The following is a 23,200-nucleotide window of genomic DNA, read 5'->3' as shown; positions in this document are numbered from 1 at the left end:
GTACAGCGCACCCTGCGCACCCACCTTTGCCCGGGCAAGGCTGCGCACCCACCCGCATCCCCCCAGCTCCTCCAGGTGCCACTGAAAACGCTCCCGCGGGCTGGATTATTAAAGCAATTAATTCCAGGAATCAATTCCTAAATGCGGGAGTTCAGAAGCGTGAAGGAAGCACAGGGAAAACACGAGCAGAAGCTGTAGTTGTAGGTGCAAGGAGCACCTAAAAGCAGGGAAGCACATGTGGTTCAGAACACTACACGCTTCAGGGAGAAAGGATTCGGTGCTCGAAAACACCACCGAGAGAGAACACCGCACGCCCCGAGAGAGGAACGCATTCGGTCACGTGCAGAGGCTGGCTGGAGGCTGCCATGGACCAGGCAAGAAACTTCTCTTAGAAGTTTACAGAGTTCTCCCCCAGATTTGCAAGCTGGCCCACCAGCATCTTCTTTCTGAAGGGTTACGTACAGAGCTCACTCGGGTATTTTACTGTTTCCCTACCCGTTTCTATGTACTAGAAGGCCAAACATGAGCAAACGGGGCCTTCTTCAGGACGCAAATGTGTTCAAGAAGTACCTGGAGGTGGATTAAAGACATGACACCGCTTTACAGTTTCTAACCCCCTCAAAACCTTTAGTATCATCTTGCATTTGTATCTGCCCCCCCCCCCATCCCCCAGCCCTTTTAGGGCACAGGGAAGTACCATCTCACCTACCGCCTTCCATACCTTTTAAGATAAAAGCCATTTTTAGCACATTTTTATAAAGCAAAGGGAATTTTTGCTAAAGGATTTGATTTTAAGATACTCGGAACTTAACACATTTTTAAAAAACCCACCACACAGAACTGAATGAGCTGTAAGTACGTTTGGCCAAAGTCCCCTGCTTACGTGATGGAAAAATCTTGGAAGTCAGAGGCAAGATTTCCTACCCCGGGGAGCATGCCTAACAGAACCCATAAAGTACATTCCTGTCCCTGTGAGTTATGCTCCCTTCCACGTGCTGACGGATACCTGTGTTATATAAAAGGAAACATATTGTGGCTCACGTTGTTGTGACACGGCAGTACAGCCGATAGCCAGGCGCGGGGGCAGAAGCCGTAGCGGCCCTCACCCCCTCAGCTCCGTGTGATCTCGCCGTGACACCGAGTGAATCATTTGGATCCTGGCTCAGCATCCCCCCAGCAAGCGATCAGATGCTCTGCAATGATTGCAGAAGCGCCGCTAAGGAGCCACGGGGAAATCCAAACTGATAAAGCAATATCTAGAAGTGCTAAATATTAAGGTGTGAAACTCCTACCCCTCAGGGCGTTGTGGTATCTACCTCACACTTCAGTAAAACTAAATGAACGAACACCGGCAAATTAAGTGATCTACCAGTTTAAAAGACAAAACATTTTTTTAAGTCTTCAAGTGGTCTGAGCAGAGTACATTACATGGGAAGTGTCTCCTAAGAAATACTTATCATTATAACAGTACTTAGTACTTCCACAGTGCTTCCCAGCCTCCCAGCACTGTACAAACATTAGCTTCTTAATCACTCATTAGGGACGATCCTATAGAGCTGGGCCATGCCTCATTGAGTAAAGTCATCCCCAACTCGCCGCTCAGTCCCTCTTGCTCCCTCCAGAGACAACTTTGAAGGTTCTCTCTGATTCTCAGGAGAAGTTCAGGGCAAGCCAGGAAAAGTCTGTTCAAAATGAACAGTGGCGGCATTCCCTTGCCTCCAAACTCCCCCATTTTTCATCGCAAGGATAGGCAGAAGTGAGCGTCATCCCAGCCAGAGACCCTCTTCCATTAAAACCTTGAATTAATAAAGTTGGGAAATTCAGGAAGGCAGGAGATAGCAGCCTTTAACAGTGCTGTGGGCTTGCACCTAAGGGCGTAACCTCTTGTTCTTGCAAAACAGGGCTAAGGAGGGATGGAAAAAAGCCACAGGAATGAGAAGTATGTTCCTATAACCGGCCAATTTATTCTTCTGGCCATAGCTAGATGGATTACCCCCATGCAACAGCCACCTGTGCTGCCCGAAAGGAGCAGCTCCCAGTCCATCATGGCCCAGGCTCTGTACTAGCGCACAGGAGCAGGGCGCCTGTTCTGGGAACCTTGCCGGCTAAGTGGAGAAGAGAGTGCGGAAGCAAAACAGGGGTGCAGTAAAAGTGAAGGTTTGCACACCCAGAGAAGCCAAGGCAAACTTTGATCATGATGAAAATCAGTTCATGCAATCTTAAAACTTTCCACTTTTCCCACAAGGATGTTCTAATTCAAAATTCAAGATTGTTTGACACGCCCTTTAGCTTAATCCACTTCTCTGAAGTAACAATTTAAACTCTCAGGTGACTGACTTCATATTCATTAAAAAAAAAAATCATTGTTCCTTCACCTTCTATAGTGAAAAAAGTAAGCAAAGAAAACAAGCAAGCAAAAAAAAAATCCCCCAAGTAAACAAAAAAAAAAAAAATCCGGCAGTAAGCCACCACAGAAATTCAAAAACCCAGAGGAAATCACAGCCCCGATCCATATCCATCCCACTGGCAGACATCGAGAAAAATTCATTCTGATGACGCCCCTACAAACCGTGGCGGGGCAAAGAAAAGGTTCCAAAATCCTGTGTTCAGCCTTTTTTCCCTTTATTATTACTGTTTCAGACTACCAACAGCCTGCACCCAATCAGCCAAAATTGCTCAACTTTCATCCAGAACAAAGTCAAGCCCACGATTTGCTGTTATTCAGCGCTCTTACCGGTCTCCAAGAACTAACACCTCATTTTAATGTAACTGCTCTCGATGCCAGCATTTTTCCCTCCTTTTTGTAGTGTGTAATTTTTCTGTGTTATCAATCTCCTCGCCATGCACCCCTTCGGGCATCCTTCCATCGAGCCTGGCATTTCATCTGTGTCTGAAAACTTCCAGTGGTGCCAAGTGTTTGCATACCTTGCAAGTGTTATGTCAAACTCTGCCCCTTAGAGCTGCCAAAACCCACCACTCAAAGTTAGCAAAGCAAATACCTCCTTAGACAAGCTTAATAAACACGCCAGGAGAAACCCTAGACTTCATAAAGACATTGCTCGCCTGACGAGGCCAAGCTTGAGGTCTTCAGCACCCTTTCATGTCCCATTTAGGCCAACATCCATTATCCCTGTCACACGTTCTCCATCCGCACTCTGCGTAAGTGCATCATATCTGAGCACACAGATTATTTAAAACAACCAATCCCAAACTCCACACCTCTTTTCATGCTGCAATTACTAGCTAACTATCAGACCAACCTTGTCTCTAATCAGTCTAAACGAAGACATTTATTTTATGGCATAAATCAACCCATACAGCAGATATGCCTGGCGTTTTGCACCGCGCAAAGAAGCTAACTTTAGTGCACATCAGCTCTTATGGCCTCGTCCCAAATAAATCCTCATTTCTTTGTATTCTTGACTGATGACTACTGATTCCTGACAAGAGTGGGAGTAGACATGAAAGAGTACATTGAGTAGAGAAAGGTGGAGAAGAGGAGGGTCCGAAGCAGAGAAAATGAAAGAGGAAGGACAAAGGTAAGAACGCATGGGGGAAAAGCGCAAGGGAAGTGGAAGAAGAGGAGGAAATAAGGTCTGCGGGAAGCAGGAAATCGAGAATCTGAGCCCAAAGCAGTCAAGCCTTCACTGGGGCCCAAAGATAACGCCTGAGAAGATCAGAACAATCTCGGCACTGTAGGCTTCGATTTCAATAGCATATCCCACATCCATCACTCCTAAACCGCCACTCGCAAGCAGACGTGGGCATCGCAACAACTGTTTGCCCAGGAAACCCCCATCTGACATTTAATGCTTTGGAAAGCGCCCTTGGCCTCGGACGCCAGCTCCCATCCACCGCTCGGCTGGGAGCCCTTCTACGCTCGCAGGAAGGAGCCCCAAATTCCCAAGAACTAGAAGGTCCCACAAAAGGCTCTCCAAAGCAAAGCACTTTAAAGAGGCCTGATTTTCAAAGGGTGGGGGGAGACAAGGTTTGAGAAGACACAGACCTTTTAAAGTGTGAGGCTGAGCACCCAAGAAGAAATGCACCCAAAAGTCGCATGTTAACTTTGGGAAACGCTAGCCACCAGGTCAAATTCTGCTCTTTTCCATTACTGTTGTCAATTCAAAATAGAACAACCAACGCCAGTTTGCACCAAGATAATCAAGAAATACATTTAACTTAGCAATATTGAATTCCGGATCGCCGTAGCATTTTATGGTCATTGGTAAAACAGGTACCAGTTAACAAACAACAAAAAAACCCCGAAACACCTCCAGCGTTATAAGATGGATGAATGACAACAAGGAAGTCATACTAGATTGCACTTACCTTTCCATCTTCTTCACCCAAGGACTTCATAAAACATCAGTGACTTACCATCATCCTGGAAGTCTGATCGAAGTGAAGCATCAGCTGTCATGGAAGGAGCCAAACTCCAGCTCTGATTTTCATCAGAACTGTCCTGTCCGAAGTCGTGCTGATCCTCTCCTAGAAAGAGAAGGAGAGCCTGATTTTAGTGAAAAAGACTCATTTCTAAATCCAGATCTCATTGCCTACACCGTGAGGTATGTTTCCTCTTGGTTCCCACCTTCCACTGAAGTTCTCTACAAAACCCAAAACCACTTTTGTGGGTTTACGGCCAGATTCATCATTTAGGGCCAAGGCGGTTTTTTTCATCATGCTGGATATGTACAGACTTCACACCTGGAGGGCATACAAGGAGGAGGCTGGAAATACCCGTCTTGGGGCCAAACTACCAGAGCTATGTCCAATTCCTTGTTCTTGCCCTCGGTACGTGACCTCCGCATAAATCATCCATCTGTAAAATGGAGGACTACGCTCCCTGCTTCACTAGAATGAAGAATCTTCCTATATTGTGAGAAAAAGCTTTGAGATCCTTAATTGAAAAGTGGTAGGGGGAAAAAAAGATTGACTCCCCATGACAGTCACATTCAAATCAACAAAGCAACGTGTCTGTGTGTGGAGGCAGGAGCTATTACCTCCCCATACTTGATGTTACACTGAATTTTTCTGTGAGCAGACATTTTGCTAGGGAATTTGCTACTGATACGGGATTTTATGCAGAAGGCACTTAGATATCACAGTGACAGACGTTCATATCAAATTTTAATATAAATGGAGCGCAGCTAGCCTACCTGTAGAAGAAAACACTACTCGCCCTAAACAAAGCGAAAAAGTGGTCTTTCAAGCTTTTGCCTTACATTTCCTGAACACACACAGCCCAGCCTGCTGATAACAGAGGTAAAGACAGCTGCTTACTCATTCAACACACAACAAACAGCACAAAAGGTGAGTTTTCAGCTGATGTTAATTGTGTTCAAACACTAAAACCAAGTTTTATCTCAGCAAACAGAGGAACTGTGCCCCACAGTTTAAATCAAGCACTGATGAAAGGGTACCAAGGCCTGGAACGGAGGGTTATAACGCTGTTCCTCCCACCAAGAAACACAGTGGAGACGCCATTAAGTCTCCAGCTGCAGAAAGACATGACACAATATTTTGGATGTGTTTTATTTTCAACATCCCAGGTTGCAACCTTCCCTTGCTTTCTCCAAGCGTGAAGCTCTCGGAGAACCCAGGCTCCTGCGTTCAAGGGCACATTTTCAAGAAAACTTCAACTCTTCACCAAAAAGAACAGTCTGGCTGTGAAGAACGTAACGCACACAAGATTGTCCTTCCCACAGATCAGTTCCTTAAAAAACAAATCACACTGCGTGCCAGACGCCACGATAGTCTTGCTGATATCATAAGCTCAAAGGTCTTGCAAAAACTGCTTGAAGATTTGACTTGGAGATTTACCAAAGGCCTATGGGGGACAATGACAGAACAGAGGGGTCCCTAGCAGCCCACCCTTTAAGCCATTACAACTTTCCTAACAGGGGAAGAGCCCAAGAAGCAATCAAGTTCCCAGCTCTATGCTCACTTGCTTCCAGCAGCCATCCCAGCACGCAGTGCGGAACATCAGATTCCAGAGAAAAAGGAAATTCAGAAAACAACTTTTCTCCTTTTGGGAGGTGCATCATTCGGCATCTGCATTACTAATCTCTCGCGCCAAGAAGAAAGCTGCAGGTCCCTGCCCCAAAAGGGCAGGCTCTGATCCCTCCTGCGGGATCAGACATCAGCAGAGCTTGGTACTGCAGTCGTCTTCCATCCACAGACTACTTCTAAGTCATGAAGAGTAAGCAAAGCACGTTCCTCTATGCTACAACAAACTGAAATTCATGCATGCACCTCCACGAAAGAAAAAAAAAAACCACAAACAATTAGGGGTTAAAAAGCAGAGACTGAACCCCCCAGCTCCGCTGGCCAGACTCTGGGAAGCGGAGCGCATCCATGAGCGCACCACTGACCGCCTGACCTCGGAGAAGTCATTTCAGTGCTTTGCTCAGTTGTGTGTGACAAGGGGATGTTTCTTCCCTGTTTTACTGTAGCACTTTGAGAGCCTCAAATAAAAAGGCTCTAAAAAGCCCATATAAAAAGCTGCTACCGAATAGCAACAGCTCAGTGGCGTAGGAAAACACAGCGTTCATTCTAATGAGGAGCCGTCCTCAGCGCCGTGCTGCAGCGTTGTGGGCTCGACTATCTGCAGTGATGTGAAGATGCCAGCATTATAAGGCAGTTGCCATAAGCCCGTTCCGCCCCTTAAAAAGAACATTTTTCTCCCAAACTGCACCGTATTCCAAACCGCACCGTATTAAACCCGGCTTTACAAACAAGCACCGAGGTAACAGGTGGTCCCCGATAATGAGATACAGGTGCAGGATTATTGCGATAACAAGCAAACCGTTTCTGGTTTCCGACTAGCAGGAGGCAGCGTGGCACGGCGCAGCCGCCGCGCCGGAGAGGCACGGCTCACGCATCGGTGCGTGGCTGCAGTAAACCATTTGGAACAAGAACAAGGGCCCAATCAGGAAAGTTACTTGCAAGAATAAGTCACGGGCTTTAGCGGCAGGAGAAGCTGGTACAGACATGAACCACGGGGAAGAATCAAGCCACGGGTCTCCGTTTCGGCAGAATAATTCCCAGGCATGAAATATCATGTAGGGGGGTTGTCACCACAAACGTGCTTTCTTGCTGTCCCCATGCAGGAGTGGAAACTGGGGTCGCACGCGTTCGTGCAAGCTACCGTAACCCACCCCAATATACCCGGGCTGCAGTATGTACATACGTGTCTCATGCCAAGCACCGTAGGGCTCCAAATTGTGTGAGCTGCTGCAATACAAAGCAATACAAACAAAGGCATTTTGTTTGGTTTAGTATTAGGGATGTTTTCAAACACTGCTTATAGTTTCAGTAACAAAAGATCAACAAAAACGCTGCACACACAGCTACTTAAAACAAATCTTATTTCCTTTCCATTTGGATTTGCATTACGAGAACTTCTTGTGCTTTAATCCACTTCTCCATAAAGTTTATGGAGCAGCAACAGCTAGTTGAGTCCAAGCAGAAAAAATAACCAACAACTTGTCAGGGGCCAAGCTATTGTTCTGAACGAAGAAAAAACTCATTAGCTTTTAATGAAAACACAGGGAATAAAAACCAAATAGCACAGAACCCCGGCAAATAATTACTCTGCACCTGACGCAAAGCTGCTCTATCTTCCTACTCAAATCCTCAGCAAAATTCCCCAACTTATCGCTCTTTGGAGCATGAACAAAAGCAAGATTGACTCTAGGGGAAAGAGCAAGAGGTTTCTTGGGCTTACACCTCATCCAGGGGCTCCCCTGGCACTGTTTGGCTACCCCCAAGTGTGCTAAATACCCGGCTTTCTTGCTTCATGATAGTTGTGGCACAGGAAAAAAAAAAAAAGAAGAAATTACGCCATCTTTTAGCCATCTGACATTTTCTGCAGAAACAGTTTCTCGCACAGCAGCAGAAAGAGGGGCTTGAAGGCATTCTGTATAATTAACGCCGATATTATGCTTTATACGTATCGACTCCGAGCAAATTGCAGAGGGGACGGCTTGTGTCTCTGGTGGCAGGGGTGGCCCCAACAAAAAAGGGGGTGGCAATTTAGAGCGCAGTGACTTTGGACAGCAGCGTCAGGCAGGTTGCATCAGTCACACCAGGTCCCTGCAGGACCTGCGGCCATCGCACAGACCTGGCATCGGGCAGAGACGCAGCCTCTGGCAGAGCCCCTGCATTGGAGGAGGGAAAAAAACATTACCAAGAGGAGAATGAAAAGAACCTAATGAAGCATCAACAGGGCTCCGAGCAAGCAGCACAAGCAGGACCTACAGGAGAAAGAGTCACCACGATCAGGGAACACACTGTTGCTTCCTTCTCCACAACCTCAAGAGCACAAACACGCTGCTCTCTGCAAGGAAGGGAATAATCTGAACCTACCCTTCCTCTTTGCTTTGGGGCTTGCAATGCTGGAGGATGAAAATAAAAGTCCTGCCTCTGCTCTGGCAGAGTCACAGGATCTGGCAGATGACGGGTCTTAGGACAAATGCTAGGAAAAAACCTCAGTTCAGGTTCTGGTTTTGCTACAGTTCTGTTGCGCAGTGTCAGAACATGCCGCCAGGCCCGTCTCCCCTTCTGCAGCAGTGGGAGAGGGACAGTTACTCTCTTTTAAGACTAAACCCTCTTACTGAGACCTCAAAAATCAAGTTCCCCAAGGCTGAAATTTTTTCCACACACGAACTGGCAAAGAAGTTTTCCTTTCTTTAAGCTGCAGTTTGCCTCTCAAGGGGGAGGGAGGGGGGGCGGGGAGAAAAAAAAAAAAAGCTGAATTAACGCATCCTGGCACACACAGGAAGAGAAACAATCTAAATAGGTGAAAGGGCTTTGTAGTAGAAAAAAAAATAATTCGTCTCCAGTAGCTTGTTAAGGGAACTGCAATTAAGCTTACTTTGCATTCAGTGAAGGTCTTTATCTAGGTACCTAGAGTTTCATTAAGCATCTTTTCAGAGCATAAGAAAAATCAATATCAAGCGAGTTCCATTTACGCTTTTATGATAAGCTTGTTTATGCCAAAGCGGAAGTAAAATCCCCAACTCGAGTTAATATTCAAGGAAACGAAGTTCCTGCTTTAAAGTAATGATTCCTTAGTACCATACTACAAATAAAGGTCTCTGATCCAAATCCCATCTGCCTTCATGCTCGACAGTGTTAATATCTCTAGATTTTCAGGGACTAATTTAGCAGTAATGCATTTCCCAAAGCAGAGCTGTAAAAGTATTATCAATACTATGGTTTAATATCCCTTACTACAATCACTTGCTGAAATTATAGAGAATCACATGGAAACACATCAACAGAGACGCACCCACACAGTAAGTACTGCTCACATGTAAATATATTACAGTTTAGCTTTTATAATGTAGTTAAAGCTCTGTCAACATTGCTATTATAAATTATATACCTTTTTAAACACATTTATGTGCTAGAAAATGCATGATGGTTCTTTTTTGAACGCCTTAAAGGCTTCATCGGCTCCTAAGCGCCCATTTGGATCTGTGTGGTTAGCCCCTGTGATTAATATGTGAATAGCTGAGGTTTTGGTGGAGGCAGATTTTCTGCACCTTCTTCACCCAGGCTATTGACTTCCTTACAGTGCCAGTGCCCGGGTAACATTACGTTCGCCTGAAAATCCCATGTTTTCTATTGCACATCACTGTGATACGCATACATGTCCGTCCTCCCCTCCCCGGGCCCTATCAACAACAGTGGTCTTATTAACAAACCACAAGAGAAATTCCTTTATCTACCGATCTCAGCGTTTATCCCGCCTAATAAATATTTTCTCGGCTGTGGAAATCATGCACAGAAGGGAAACAACTTTGTCCCTGTCTCACGAGGCAAACAAGGCCATGGCGAGAGCAGGACCCGTCTCTGCTTACGCTGTGTTTTATCAGCGGGACAGGTCTACCTCGCGGCAACAGGGTCAAAAGCAAAGCGAGGGACCTCCTCACACGCAGGAGGAGACGATTTATCATCATTTTGGAAATGTCGACCCAAACAGGTCTTGGCTGGCTGACAGGTGAATCCAGTCCAAGCCCCATTTTGTCCCCTCAGTATCCAGTTTTTCCTAATTACACGTAGTAAAGCAAATTAATGGTCCACTAAAAACGCCACTTATGTTAAAAACCAACTAGAAAGCGGAAAGCTCTTTTGCAGAAGGCTCGCTGCTGCGGCGCTGGGGCTGCTGGTGGCGGATTTCGGGGATGCAATGATCCCGTGTGCCCAGCAGGTCGGGCTGCAGCGCGCAGCATCAGCCGGGGGATGCACGGCCACCTCCAGACAGGCAGAAACCCCGCACCGCTGCCGGCCAGCACAGCCTTAACCCACCGACGGGCAGAGAAAGGCGACAAAACTTCCTGGGATTGATAAAGTCCATCAGGCAGGAGCCGGGCAACGCAACGGCAGACTTCCCAAAGCACGGAGGGAGGAAAATAGCAGCTTTCTGGAGTGCAAGACCTACTCGGGTTGTCAGGGGGGAAAAGTCAAAGCCCTACAACGGGTCCAAGGATTTCATTACACCGAAAGGAATTCAAGTTTTGCAACACTCTGCTTTGAGAGAATAAACCCAAAGGAGGCCGAGAAGCTCAGAGCAGGCTGGGGTTAAGCTATTTTCTCTCCCTGTCACATGCCAAAGAAACTTCATGATTATACAAAACGGAAAATAACCTGGAAGTTATTAATTCATAGATCTTTAATCTGACATGCAGATATTCAAAGCAAAGTCTTCCCACAGCTGATTATGGGTTTATTTCTAAAAAGGAAAAAAAGCAAGCAACAACAATAGAAAACCCAAGTCCTACTCACACACCAAAAAGGCCACCCCACAAATAACATTCAAGAAGTTTGCAACTCGCAAGCCTTGTCCGAAAGAAGACTTTGGCAGGGCTGCTCTGTGAGACAGCAAAGCTCCTTTCTCACGAATCCAAATAGCTGATGAGGCTGGGGGGGCCTAGATATCCCCCCAAACCCATGAAGACACAAAGAAGCTGCTGAGCTCACGCTGCATCTCTCCCATTGCTCTGTATTTTCTAATCCCCTGCCAGCCCCTTGTGTCATCCCCCAGCTGAGCTCTCCTCTCCACCAGTTTTCTCTTCCTTTTCTCGCTGTGTGTTTGCTCTCTCCCTCCCTCCCCCTCTAACTTCCTCCCTCCAGCTCCTCTCTTGCAATCCTTGGCACCCTTTCAGTAAAGGCACTGCATATTCTGCCTCTCAAGTGGGCAGCAGCTACACAGAACAGCTGCCTGACAGGGGAAGCACAGCACATTTCAGCCTTGCTAGGAACAAGCCCAAAACCCAGCACAGCAGAAGATTCCCACGGGATGTAAACAAGTAAACAAGATTTATTCTTTCTTTTGTGACCCGGTAACACATCACTGAAATACAAAGCCCGTCCAATGTGAGCAAAACCAGCCTAAAGCGACCAACAGTTTGTATTTCTGCCCACTAATAAATTATTCCTCCTGAGCCTCTTTGAAGAGAGAAGGTCTTCATTTGAAGGATGGGGATACTGAGGCAGAGGAAGATCACAAATCTGCACTTTGGTTCATCTTCTGAGGTCCCAGCTCTGCTAGGAACACAGAAAAACAGTGTCTGTGAAGCCAGACCCCATGCTTGTGCAGTGCAGGAATTAACAAACAGTTCTGCAAATACAGTCTGGGATCTAAAAAAAAAAAAAGATGTCAACACCATTGGTACGAGAGAGGAAACTACACGCCAAATAGTTTTGAGTAACGTCCATTGCAGCATCACTAGGTTCAGCATATTTTCTTAGCCAAAACCCTTCCAAGCAAACAAGGAATAAACAGAACTAACCCACGAGGGAACTGGAGTTTAGCGAGCATATTCCAATGACAAGACACAAGGAGGCTGTCTTGCCCGTATCTGCAGCAATTTTCACTGTTAAGAAAAAATAAGTACAGACGTTGAATGCAAAGCCAGGAGCGTACAGCAGAGCGCTAGGCACTCCAGGGACTGGAGAAGATGCCCATTAGGCATTTATGATAATGCAAAGGATGATTTTACAGTTGTGTTTCAGGATGGAATCTGCCTGAAGGGCAGAATTACTACTTTGTGGATGATTTGGATGGGGTTACTGCTCTACAAACCAAAGCAACGCAGAAGTCTTTGTGGGGAGAGGGGGGAAGAGAGACTCAAAACCCCAGATCTGAACCAGCTGAAGGCTTGCAAGACCCAGGAGTCGGGACCCAGCGCTGCGCTCCCAGCCCTGCTGCTGCCGAGCGAGGGCTGTGGATGCAGAGGGCACCGATTTCCCCACGCCCCAGTGAGGCTCAAAGGTATATACACAACAGGGCATTCCTTTTCCTAAGGGCTCCAAAACATCTTAATGGCCAAAACAGAGAATATACATCCTTTTTCCCCCCATTTTTGTGGAGCAGGAGGGTCTATTACCCACTGTGAGAAAGCTCAGGTGATGGTATATGTGAACGCTCTCGTACTCTATCCCCAGTGGGGCAGTTTCTTGAACGTTCTTCTGTTCTGCATGAGCACAGAGCAACGCTTGGGCTGCGCGTTCATCTAAGCACATTACAATAACCCCTGAGATTGCTCTATAAAAAGAAAGCTGCAGCACATTCCTATTACGCAAAGAAGTTCGGAAAACACAGAGGGTTCATTTGAGAAGGCTCTCTATCTCCGAAGCTGCACATCAGGCAATTGAGACAATCTAATAATTAGAGTATTTTATTAACTGACCAAAGTGAGAGCAATAGAACTTGTTAATATTTAACTTACTGGGGCTCCCCAAACTGCTGTATATTTAGCATCTTTACTGACATTTTTATACCTTCCTCTTTATGGTGCATTGCTTTATTCTTAAGAGTCTGGTGTGCTCTGAACTTCCGCAGGGAGGGAAGCGCGGGACACCACCAAATGTGAACAAAGAGGGCAAGCTCTGCCCCAAGGTGTTACAATTCGGATGGGTTTCAAAGGACCGTGGGTGACGGAGTAACTTGAACACTTTGATTAATGAACTAGAGATCTCCAAGAAGCACCTAGTAATCCAAACCAGGAAACCTTCCTCAAGTTTGTAAGAAGTTTTAAATCAATGGGCTGGTTTAAGAAGAGTTCAAAAAGCCCTCCTCATTAACCTAATTCTTCTCAATAAAGGCCATGAAAGTTTTGACATTAACTGCAGAATAACCCAGCCAAACTGCTAGTTGCTGTTACCTGGTCTTTCAATCCCATTATAAATTCTGCAAGTTCTTCATTTGCTGGCTCCAAGTGAAGATTGGTAACAGCAAACCCGATTTTTTTTTTTTTTTTTTAAATCAAATGACATGTTTATTCTTAGCGGCTTTTCCCTTCTCCTCCCCTTGTTTCACACAACAAACACACCCAAAAAGAAAAAAGTGCCTAACATTTTCAGGAAATGCAGAAATGGCCTTTTGTATTTCCTTGTGCTCCAGCAATATGAATTTCAACCAAGGGTAAACCTCTCCTCCTCAATCACTGTGCGCTCACAACCAGCTCAACCTATTTCTGACCGCTACAGAACCACATTCAAGGCTGCTCGTTGGAGCAGTCCGGGTCGCGAGACTTCGTCCCAGCCCCATCTTGGGACGAGGCTGGATGTCAGCGCACTCAAGTGCTCTGCCAAGCCTTCTTGTCCTCTCCAGCTGAAGGGTGCTGCATGGCCTGTTGCAGCCCTTGGCCTGGACTCCCAGGTTCTGAAAAGATTTTAAAGCTTCATGACAAGGGCAGGGGCTTGGCTTCTGGTTTGAAGACTCAAAATGCAATAGCAACAGTTTCAAAGTTACACATACCTCTTGATTTCTCTATGTATATATGTACATAAAAATGCAAATAGACCTCCATACAGCCCTTCCCAGAGCACAGACGCTTGCCTCCTACCTATGACATTTTTCCAAGCAGAGCGTTCTGTTTTCTCCTATAATCATTACTCGCCTCCAAAATTTGTGCACAATACCTTAGGTAGCAGAATAATTTATAAGCCCATGTAAAAGCAAAGCTGTGCAGCTGCTCAGAGTTTGCAAAACTATGAAACAAGAGGGATTTCAGTGCAAAAAATACTGTCTCTACACAGATTAGTTTGCCCAGAATATAATACATACACAGAGGCAAAGAACTGCACGCTCTGAGCTGCAGGAAGCAAAGCTTCAGCGCTGATAAAGGGAGCTGTCAAAAGTGTTGATATTACAGCTTTTCTTTTTTAAGTTAAAGAACATATGCCTTTGTGTATATTTTATTTTTCATTAATTAACTCTGTTCCACACACCACCCAAACACATCTTGGACTTTAGAAGGCATTCTAACAAAAGTTTTTTTGTTTTCTTTTTGTCTCTGTGTGTTATGACATTTCAAGGGTTGTAGCTGGCACTCGTGTTTATAAAGCAGGAGAATTCCACGCATGGCGATAGAATAGATATTTTAACAATATGTTACAAATATTGTCAATTCGATATTTTTTCCCTTGCGTTTTCAAACACATCATAAATCTAGACTAGGTTTCTGTGTATGAACCCTGCTTACCACTGAGCTGGAGACTCTTGGCATGAACGCAAAGAGGGTTTTTTATAAATAAAACTTAGTAAAATCACTATGCACTCCATTAATTCAGGAACACTCTGCCTCAGCTTCAAAGGGGATCTTTACAGTAAAGATGGTGTTTTTGCTGCTTTAATGATTTGCTACTTGTACTTGTCATAACTACATGAACCAAATATGCAATACCAGGGAGCAGCGGTTTAGGGAAATGCACAGTTCCGTCTCCCATCCAGCTCCGCTTCAGTTCAATTCAATAGATTTGAGGCTTTACGTAGAAAAGCTACTTCGTAAATCTAACACTTGAGGCCTTTGTATAATGCCAGTTAATGAAAGAAAACTGCACGCATGCCTCGGGTACATACATACCTCGTGTGCTGCTACGACATCCAACCCCGAGAATAACCGGCGACCCATGGAAGTGCTCTGCATCCGAGCCAAAGTAAGTAGGGCCGATAAAGGTAAAACGATACGCGCTTCATCTAAATAGTATATGCTATGAGATAAGTGGCCTACTAAGACTTTCCACACTGTTACTTACTTAATCCTTTTACGGAACACGAAGGCTCCTGATTTTTAAGTCATGTTTTATCCTGGCTTGTCCCTTACCCCACCTCCCTGCCACACATTTATATTTATCGCTTCCGACTTCAGGAAAGCAACATTTTCCAGGTTTAAGGCACAGAGCTGGGAGAAGCAGTAGATCTGGACCCAATTCCTGGACGCACCTGTAGATGCTCTGGTACCTCAAGCACATTTCTTGAGCCTCGGTTTTCCTACACTTCATAAATGGGAACAACTATCCTCGCTCCCACACGGGTTTCAACTACTTATGAGTATTTTAAGGAAGTACTATTCAGCAAATATGCACGCAGCACTTCAGAGAAAACCATTTGGGATGAGTTCTTGATGAAAAAACAGAAGCGTTATCATAAGCTCAGTGAAAATAAATCTGGTTTTTTTCATCTATTTGGGATTGTTTCCTTCAACATAAAGTAAAAAGTAATTGCCTAGAACTGCATCCACTGCCAGGTTTTTTTAGTGTGAACAAGTACATGGAAGTTGAGTTCTCTGTGCATTGCCGTGCTGAGGGGACACCCACCCAGCAGGAAGGTCCAGATACCCCACAGGAGGATTTGGAGGGACAATTCTTTGTCAGCCCCAGGCTGCAGCCCTCAGCTGCCAGGGCAGAGCCACATTTTCTTCATCTCTGAAGGTCTGTGTCTTCAAGCAGAGTGTTAGAGTGACTTGTGCTCCTGAGTATCTCAAAATACTGTGTAGACATCAATGATTTAATCTAATTCGCTTCTACCAGTGGCCATATTTTCTTTTTACGCTTGCCCATCGTTGCATGCCTTTTGGGTTTGGGAATGGAGAAGCTGAAACACACCAGTGACAGTAATTTAGTGCAAAGCCCCATTCCAGCAAAGCCAAATTTGCAGCCTGACCCACAGCTCCCATTTAGCCACACACGCATCTTTTTCTTCTTCAATCCCTCCTTTTGCATTGCTTCCTGTCCCTCCATTCTCCTCCCAAATACTCGTCTCTTTCCTCTCCTCCTGTTTAATGCTGGATTCCCTTGCAGTACCCCAGAACGGCCTGTCGCCGCTCCCTCAGACCATTCGTTTCTTCTAAAATCAAAGCTGTTGCAGAACACTTCCCCTGCACTGAACTGTGAGAAGGGGGAAACAGCAGAAAGGAACAGGGGGAGGGGGCTACAAGTGACCCAGGTCCTCTCCAGATTTTCTTTGCCAACTTTCCTTAGTGCTCTTTCCTCAAAGGGGAGGTTGCTGCAAGACAGCAAGGGCATGCATGCATAAAATATATTAAGTGTATAAAATGCTTCACACAGGCAGTCAGCCCTCCTCCAAAAGGAAATACGAGTCACCCCGCGGCTCTGTTCAAAGAGCACCTAAGGAACAAGGCAAAAATAATCTGCAGCTACACAGCAGAGTCAACAACATGACTTGGTGCGTATGAATTGGGCAGAGCAACTCATCCTGCGTCTTACGCTCCGTTCAGTTACATCTTTCTGAAACTGCTCTGGTCTACCCAACTCATCCTCAAGACAAGACTCACACTCCTGTTTCATTTCTGTTTGCTGGGAGATATCGAGACGGATTGTATTAATTTCAGCCAATACTGGAAACCAACAGGTTGGGACAGCTGGAATCACTGAGGTTTTGGTCTTCCAAGGGATTTCTGCATGGCTCGGAGTTCAAGGAGCCTTTGCCAGATGCGGTCACAAGTTGTGTTTAAACCCCATCAGAAAAGCTGTTTACTAGATTTTACAAAGAAAATCCCAAACCTTCTTAGAAGCAGCCTTTTCCTTCGCCACATCAGCCTGTTATTTAAATGCACTGGCAGTGCAGCTAGGCAGCTAATTTATGCCTGGGTTTTGCGGTCCTCTTACCAATATGTCCAGACATGTGGGTTTTTTTTTTTTTTTTTCTTTAAAACCAAGCCCCACGCTGTAGTTCTCTGGCTCTTTTCCATTCAGCAGGCACCAAGTTGTCATCACCACCTTTCCTTCCCCCAGCAAGGTATCACAAACTGGAGCTGGTGCGCTCAAGGTGATGTCCGAGCCCATGGTTTAACTCCCAAGCCGTCTTGTTTCCTTAGTACGTTTTTTCAGAACGGTATTAGTTCAAGATGACGTAGGGACACATTTGGAGATATCTACACACCTAAAGACCCAAACACTTGTACAGTAATTCCCAGCAGTCATTTAAGCGAGCTAGGCACTTCATTTACAAATCTATACACAGTTCTACAAACCAATCTTCCTAACATTACTTAGGCTTCCAACTCTATAAGAGAATAAAGACTATTTCAAAAGAACAAAAGCATCCCTCCTCCACCCTTTAAATTGTATGAACTTTCAAAATTAAAAAAAAAAATCTAATTTTGAGCCCTTTTATGTGTTCTAATCCTCTCTCACTTTTTTTTTAATTTTGAACACAGCTGTCTGTTGTACTTTCTCAAATGATGCCAGATGCTGGGTTCATCAACCAAAGGCATGAAAACAATGGTTTGAAAGCAATTAGAAGCACCGAGGCTGCACCAAGGCTCATATTAAAATGTGATAACACTGTTCTAGTGGGAATTGCAACGCTGCTGCATTTCTGACATTTCTGTGCTGCCAGACAGACAGGATGTGCTGGAAGTGGGCCCTGATCGAGGAGGTAACATACTGGAATTTATTCCTGGAGTAAATGAAGGATTAGCTGAGTTGGAACACTCACAAGGATTTTTATTACGGCCCCAGCTCCCATCTTGTTTGAACGCTGGCAGATCCTTCTGTCTGTGCTCATGTATCACAGCCGTTATTTAAGAAAAAGGACGAACCCACCGAACCACACACCTTGGCTGTGCCCAGTGCTCCAAATCAGGAATCAGAGCTGAGCTCCGCCGACGCGACACAGAGTCAAAGGAACTCCCGGTCAGCTCTGAGCAAATACATATCCATCAATCGCCCCGAATATGCAGAAGTACCCACTGACACGGCTTGTGACCTGCAGGCACCCTGGAAAGTTTAAATCATCACCCGCATTATTGCAGAAATGAAGATCAAAGTCACAATCAGAATCTCCCAGCTTGTTAACAGACATAACAAGAGATGGTCACGGTCCTGAAAAATTTACAGCCTGACCATTTGTCTACACCTGGAGGTTGATTCAGTTTCAAGTTCAGGTTAACACGAAGCAATGAGACTGGAGGAAACTTGCTGAAGGTTACCCAACAGTCTTTGCTCCCAAGTCAATGGCCCATGGGAATATACTGCCCTTTCTGAACTTTAAGCCTTTTCTGGAAACAGAAATTTTGCAGAAAAATTTCCTGGGCTTGTCCAAGACAATACGTTTATGTTAGCACCACACAGTTTTGTATTACTTGCTCTCCAAGGTAAGGAGAAATGGACTTCTGCTGCTCAGAAAGAATACTAACCCCAGCTCCTGCTATAGCCCTCACCACAGCTTTGCCCCTTTCCACCCCTAAGAACTGCCACACACAGCTATATATTCAGTTTAAGCTCTTCTCCTTGTTGACTTTGCATAGAAAACGCCACACACGTCCAGCCCTTCCCTACTCCCCAAGCTCATAACAGTGAGAACTCACCCCTCCTTCCCCGGCTTGTACTCACCTCGGGGCAGAAATTCCAAGTGGTACCTAAAAGACCCAAAAAAAAAAAGACAGACATAAGCATACATTATTTTCTTAATGATTTGTTCCAGCCTGACAAATAAGTGACAGATTGGAGAACTATGCCAGAAGTGCTGCCAGAAACCCAGCAAATGGTCAACACGCATTTTGTGCAAGAAGCTTCAAGAGGATTTGCGAGTCCTACAGATGCGAGCTGGCCCCGAGACATCCTCTGCTACCCAAGGAACCGCCTTCACATCTCCTCCTCTTGAAAAGTTTCAAAGGCTCCCAACTTCCCGCCATTAGAACAGGTCTCTTTCTCCAAACAAAGGCTTACATGAGCCTTTTGCTTTGCAGCCTTAAAGACCTTTAAGGGTCCCTTCCAACCTAAACTATTCTATGACTCTTTTCTTAACCTCATCTCACACCTTCCCTTAGAGCAGCAGCATCACAGAGGGCAGTACGCACGCTGCCCACTTCTGGCCATGCCAAAAAAAAAAAAAATACTCCGATTTCTTCATCTCTCACACTTTGAGAGCATCTTGGGTTGACATCTGAGTCATTTTAGTAAGGGAACAGCACTGGCGAGTTTTGGAAACAGATCAAGGATTGGGGATAAACCACAAAGTGACCCATTCACAGGCAAGATGTGTAACAAAGGGTTGGTCTATAGGCATTAGTGGCAAGAATCCAGTACGTAAAAATCCAATCAATTTGTTTCCTCATTAAAAGCTTTTGTGAAGAAAATGATTTAACACAAACACGCAAGCTACTGACACAGATTAATTAAAAAACAACAACAGAATTCTGATTAAGGGCATAATATTTGACTTATTTGCTTTGGACAAAAAAAAAATAAAAATGTGCACAGATAGAAGAAACTTTCCCGGGAGAAGGGGCTCAGTGATAAATAACAGCCGTATTATACTAGGAAGAGCCACCCCACTGTGCCTTGTAGCAAGAAAAAGCTGCAAATTTCTCTGGGCCTTTGGATGCTCTTGGCAGTGGTCCCCCATTTTTTACCATGAGCTCTTTCCTATCCATCCTATGGCAGCTATATCTTATCTCTGAAGCCCAGAGAAGTGACACCACCTGTCCAAGGTCAGGGGAACCATCAGAGCAGCTCCATCCTTTTGTTTCCAATCAGCATTAACTGTTACTCAACAATTCAAACATTATTCGACATGTGATTTGAGAAGCCTCCCCTCCCTGGGCTCAACCTCTGCTCTGTGAAAGGAGAGGTACCCGCATTCCCCGACCCCCGCCAAGTCCAGCATCCCTGAGAGCTGAAATACTTTTGTCTCCCAAACAGACAACGGCTGCGAGACAAGGACAGCAAAAATCACTTCTTGTTTTGTGAACTTTTGTCTCTTGTGCTTGAGAGACTGTCCTAATCTCCCCTGAACATGTTTTAGTGATAACATTTACTGCACTAGGACCAAAATGATTTTCTGTCACTTCTAATTCCAGTTCAATAAAAGTATAAGAGCTTTGTTTCTAACCTCTGTCATTTTTAATACAGTAAAATGGTTTAAAAAAAATGTAAAATTGAGTTCCATTTCCTACTGGACCAGCAAGCCCATGTTAGCTTCACTCTGATCAAATTTAAAGGGGGGGGAAATACCAAAAAGATGCTTTGCCTTTTTTTTTTTTTAAAGCATAAGGAAACAGTCAAAAATTCTAATCTCATCAGATCAGGATGTGTCTTTAATCTCATGCTTTGATCATTTTCACTCTGGGAAGGCTTAAGCAGAGAATGAAAGTTAGTTTAAAATTTAATCGGGAGTGGGGGGAAGATGGTCTTGTTCTTATGGAAGATGAAAGAGTAATGATCTAATTCCTTCATCTGCCACTGACTGCATGAAAGTCTTGAATAAATTACTTATCTTGAGAGCTTAAGAGGCACCCGCATACGATGCCACGGTATTTTCAGTATGTTCACTTATAGGATTCCTTTCTTTCTTCCTGATGTTTTGTACGTGTCTAAGACAGGGGGAGGGGAAGCATGACCTTCAGCATCTGTGTTTCCCCCACCCCTTCCTGCAGGTAACTTCAGCTTTAGCTACTCCGCCAGTTATATTTTCAGTTTTCAGAGGTAGCCAGAATATTTGTTGTTGTTGTTCCTGCATTACCCAAGAAATGCAATTATTTGGGCAAAACGCCCATTTTGCTGCAACAGCCTAGGTAGCAAATAGGGCTAGCTCAAATACATCTATAGCCATAAGTCACGTGCATGCTTATAGAGCGAGAATAAAGCAAGTTTCTGTGCAGCAGAGGAGGAGGAACTTGGCTAGCAGAAGGTTAGTCATCTTGGGCCGTTCTCCACACTACAGAGCTTGAGGCCAATTCTGATTTTTGCTCCCAATCAAGGCAGTACTAACTGACAAGCGTGTTACGCCTTTAACACGCCCTGCCTGCGGGTGACAGGCAGTTACACAACGTTTCGTTCTTCAGCTTTGCAGGAGGTTTACCCTGAAAGTTACAGTCCAATAATTTCTCACAGCAAGTAATATTTTAAAAAATTGTAATTGCTCCTTACACATCCCCCCTTGAGCCAGACAGTGTAAGTTAGAAACCAGAGGCCTAAACCTTATTCCACGGCATCTTTATTTTGGAGGTTACATGCCTTCGGATCATGTTTGACATTTTCATCCTTAATCGGCAATTTTTAGATCTCACAAACACCAAGAGTAAAAGCTTCTCATTCATTTTCTTAACCAGAAGGTTTGGGAATAGGCGATATGTTTGGTCATGTCTTAACTGTTCCTTTTAAGCACTTTATTAAAAAAAGCTCCTATCCACCAGCTGTGGGTGGAATCCCCCAAGAAGAGAACCAGTTAAGGCAAAGCATAGCAAAGAGTTTTCAGCCAAATAGGAAGGTCCAATTTACACGAAACCTTAAGAAAGTAGAGGGAGATGGTGGGGGGAAACTCTTGTCAAACGATTAACTAGCTTCAGCCAAACGAGCTCACAAAGGAATCTATAGAGAATTTTGATGCGATATGTAAAGCAAGGAACTAACCCAAAAAATATCTGATTTCCATTACAAAGCCAAAAGAATGAGCGTTGCACTGCCGATACTTTAAGAAAAGACATCCTATAAGTATTTCCCCTGCATGGTTCACGACGAACCACCCACCTCTCTCACCTTATCGGTGTGTATTTCAGGCCAGACAGGGAAGAAGTCACAGATTTGTTCTGCTGAAAACACAAACTGTTTCTCATGATCGTATAGCCTTTGATGTTACGCACTCAACAAGTAAACATCAGAGAGGCTCACTTTTCTGGAAATGTTTATGTTCTTTGCTCCTGAAAAACATACAGGTCCCAGTTCTAATCATAGAATCATTAAGGTTGGAAGAGACCTCCAAGATCATCGAGTCCAACCGTCAATTCATCGGCCTCCTAGTGGCAGTGTCTCCAACTGGACCCAATCTAAATTGCAACTCAACTGTGTACGCGGATCTCAGAGAGTGAATTACCATGAGAAAGAGTAGAAGAAAATGCTGTTGTCACGTTGGAAAGGGAAATTGAGTCACAGAGAAGGCAGGTTTACCGGAAAGCCTTGTTCCCAACAGGAACCCACTGTCCTTACAGCCTTGAGCCAGAACTAGTGCTTCTCGGTGGCTGGTCTGTAAGGACCAGAGCCTTCTGCTGCCTCCCACAGAGCCAGGACTTGGTTTTCAGAAGTGAAAGATGCTTCCAGGACACATCAGGACCTTGATCACAGATCTTATCCGTGCACTGGTTTATAACAGAAGCAAGATTGGAAGCAACCCCAAAAGCATCAGTTCGGCACTTGTCAGGTTTGAAGACAAGTTCTCCAAATCCTACACATCCGAGCCATCCTGTATGATGGATTCACTTTCAACAAAGTAGAGTTTGCTTTTCACAGCTCTTTCACTCAAAAGCAGTCACCTGAGGACCGGGAGGCTGCCAGGCCCGACCAGGCAGGACTCCATTCCTTGCAGATGCAGGACTACCAGCAAAGAACTTACTTCAACACTCCTATCAGCTCAGCAGCAGTGTTTAAACCAGGGAAACCCAGAAACATCCCTTCTTGTTCCAAAAGGAAGGGCAGATTAAGCCCTGGAATACGCAAGGATGAAATTCCCCCCGGGTCGGTATTATTCCTGCCACACTAGGTCTAGATTTGCCCTTTGGTATGAGCGCAAGACTTGTGTTTTCTTGGAGCACCAAGGTAATTTGTTTTTACACCTCCATTTCCAACCTTTACACAAAACTCAAGCAGCAGGCCTCTAGTCCTCTGTTGGGGGGGGATTGGGGGGGGGACACTCCAGTAAAATACACAATTAACACCCTCCCTCCTCCCATCCACAGCTTGAGTTTGCTGACCAGCATCCACTGCTTGCAGCAAATCCCAGAGCTGAAGGAGTCAAACCAGATCCATTTGGGGCTAGAAGCAAAAATTACTGTCTGAAATCTTATGGTCTGTATTATGCAGGGGGGTCAAACTTGATGGTTATAATGGTCTCTTTGCAGCTCTAGAGTCTATAAAAGTCTAAACCCCACTTTCCTCTCAACTCAATTTC

The 23,200-nt window shown here is 45.0% G+C and overlaps 1 protein-coding gene across 1 annotated transcript in view; it reads right to left on the bottom strand.

The window, feature by feature from the left end:
• Nucleotides 1-23,200, bottom strand: part of SKAP1 (src kinase associated phosphoprotein 1) — a 165,323-nt gene that overhangs the window by 129,231 nt on the left and 12,892 nt on the right. Inside the window, exons 3-4 of the mRNA XM_009330157.1 lie at nucleotides 13,567-13,585; nucleotides 4,378-4,488 (exon numbers count right to left, since the gene is read on the bottom strand). Coding sequence (XP_009328432.1) covers nucleotides 4,378-4,488; nucleotides 13,567-13,585 — 130 coding nt within the window. The remainder of the gene's footprint in view (nucleotides 1-4,377; nucleotides 4,489-13,566; nucleotides 13,586-23,200) is intronic.

Source organism: Pygoscelis adeliae, unplaced genomic scaffold (assembly GCF_000699105.1).
Source record: "Pygoscelis adeliae isolate BGI_AS28 unplaced genomic scaffold, ASM69910v1 Scaffold338, whole genome shotgun sequence".
NCBI classification, from domain to species: domain Eukaryota; kingdom Metazoa; phylum Chordata; class Aves; order Sphenisciformes; family Spheniscidae; genus Pygoscelis; species Pygoscelis adeliae.
Note: the sequence above shows the minus strand (reverse complement) of the source record. Positions and strands in the feature narration are given on the sequence as shown.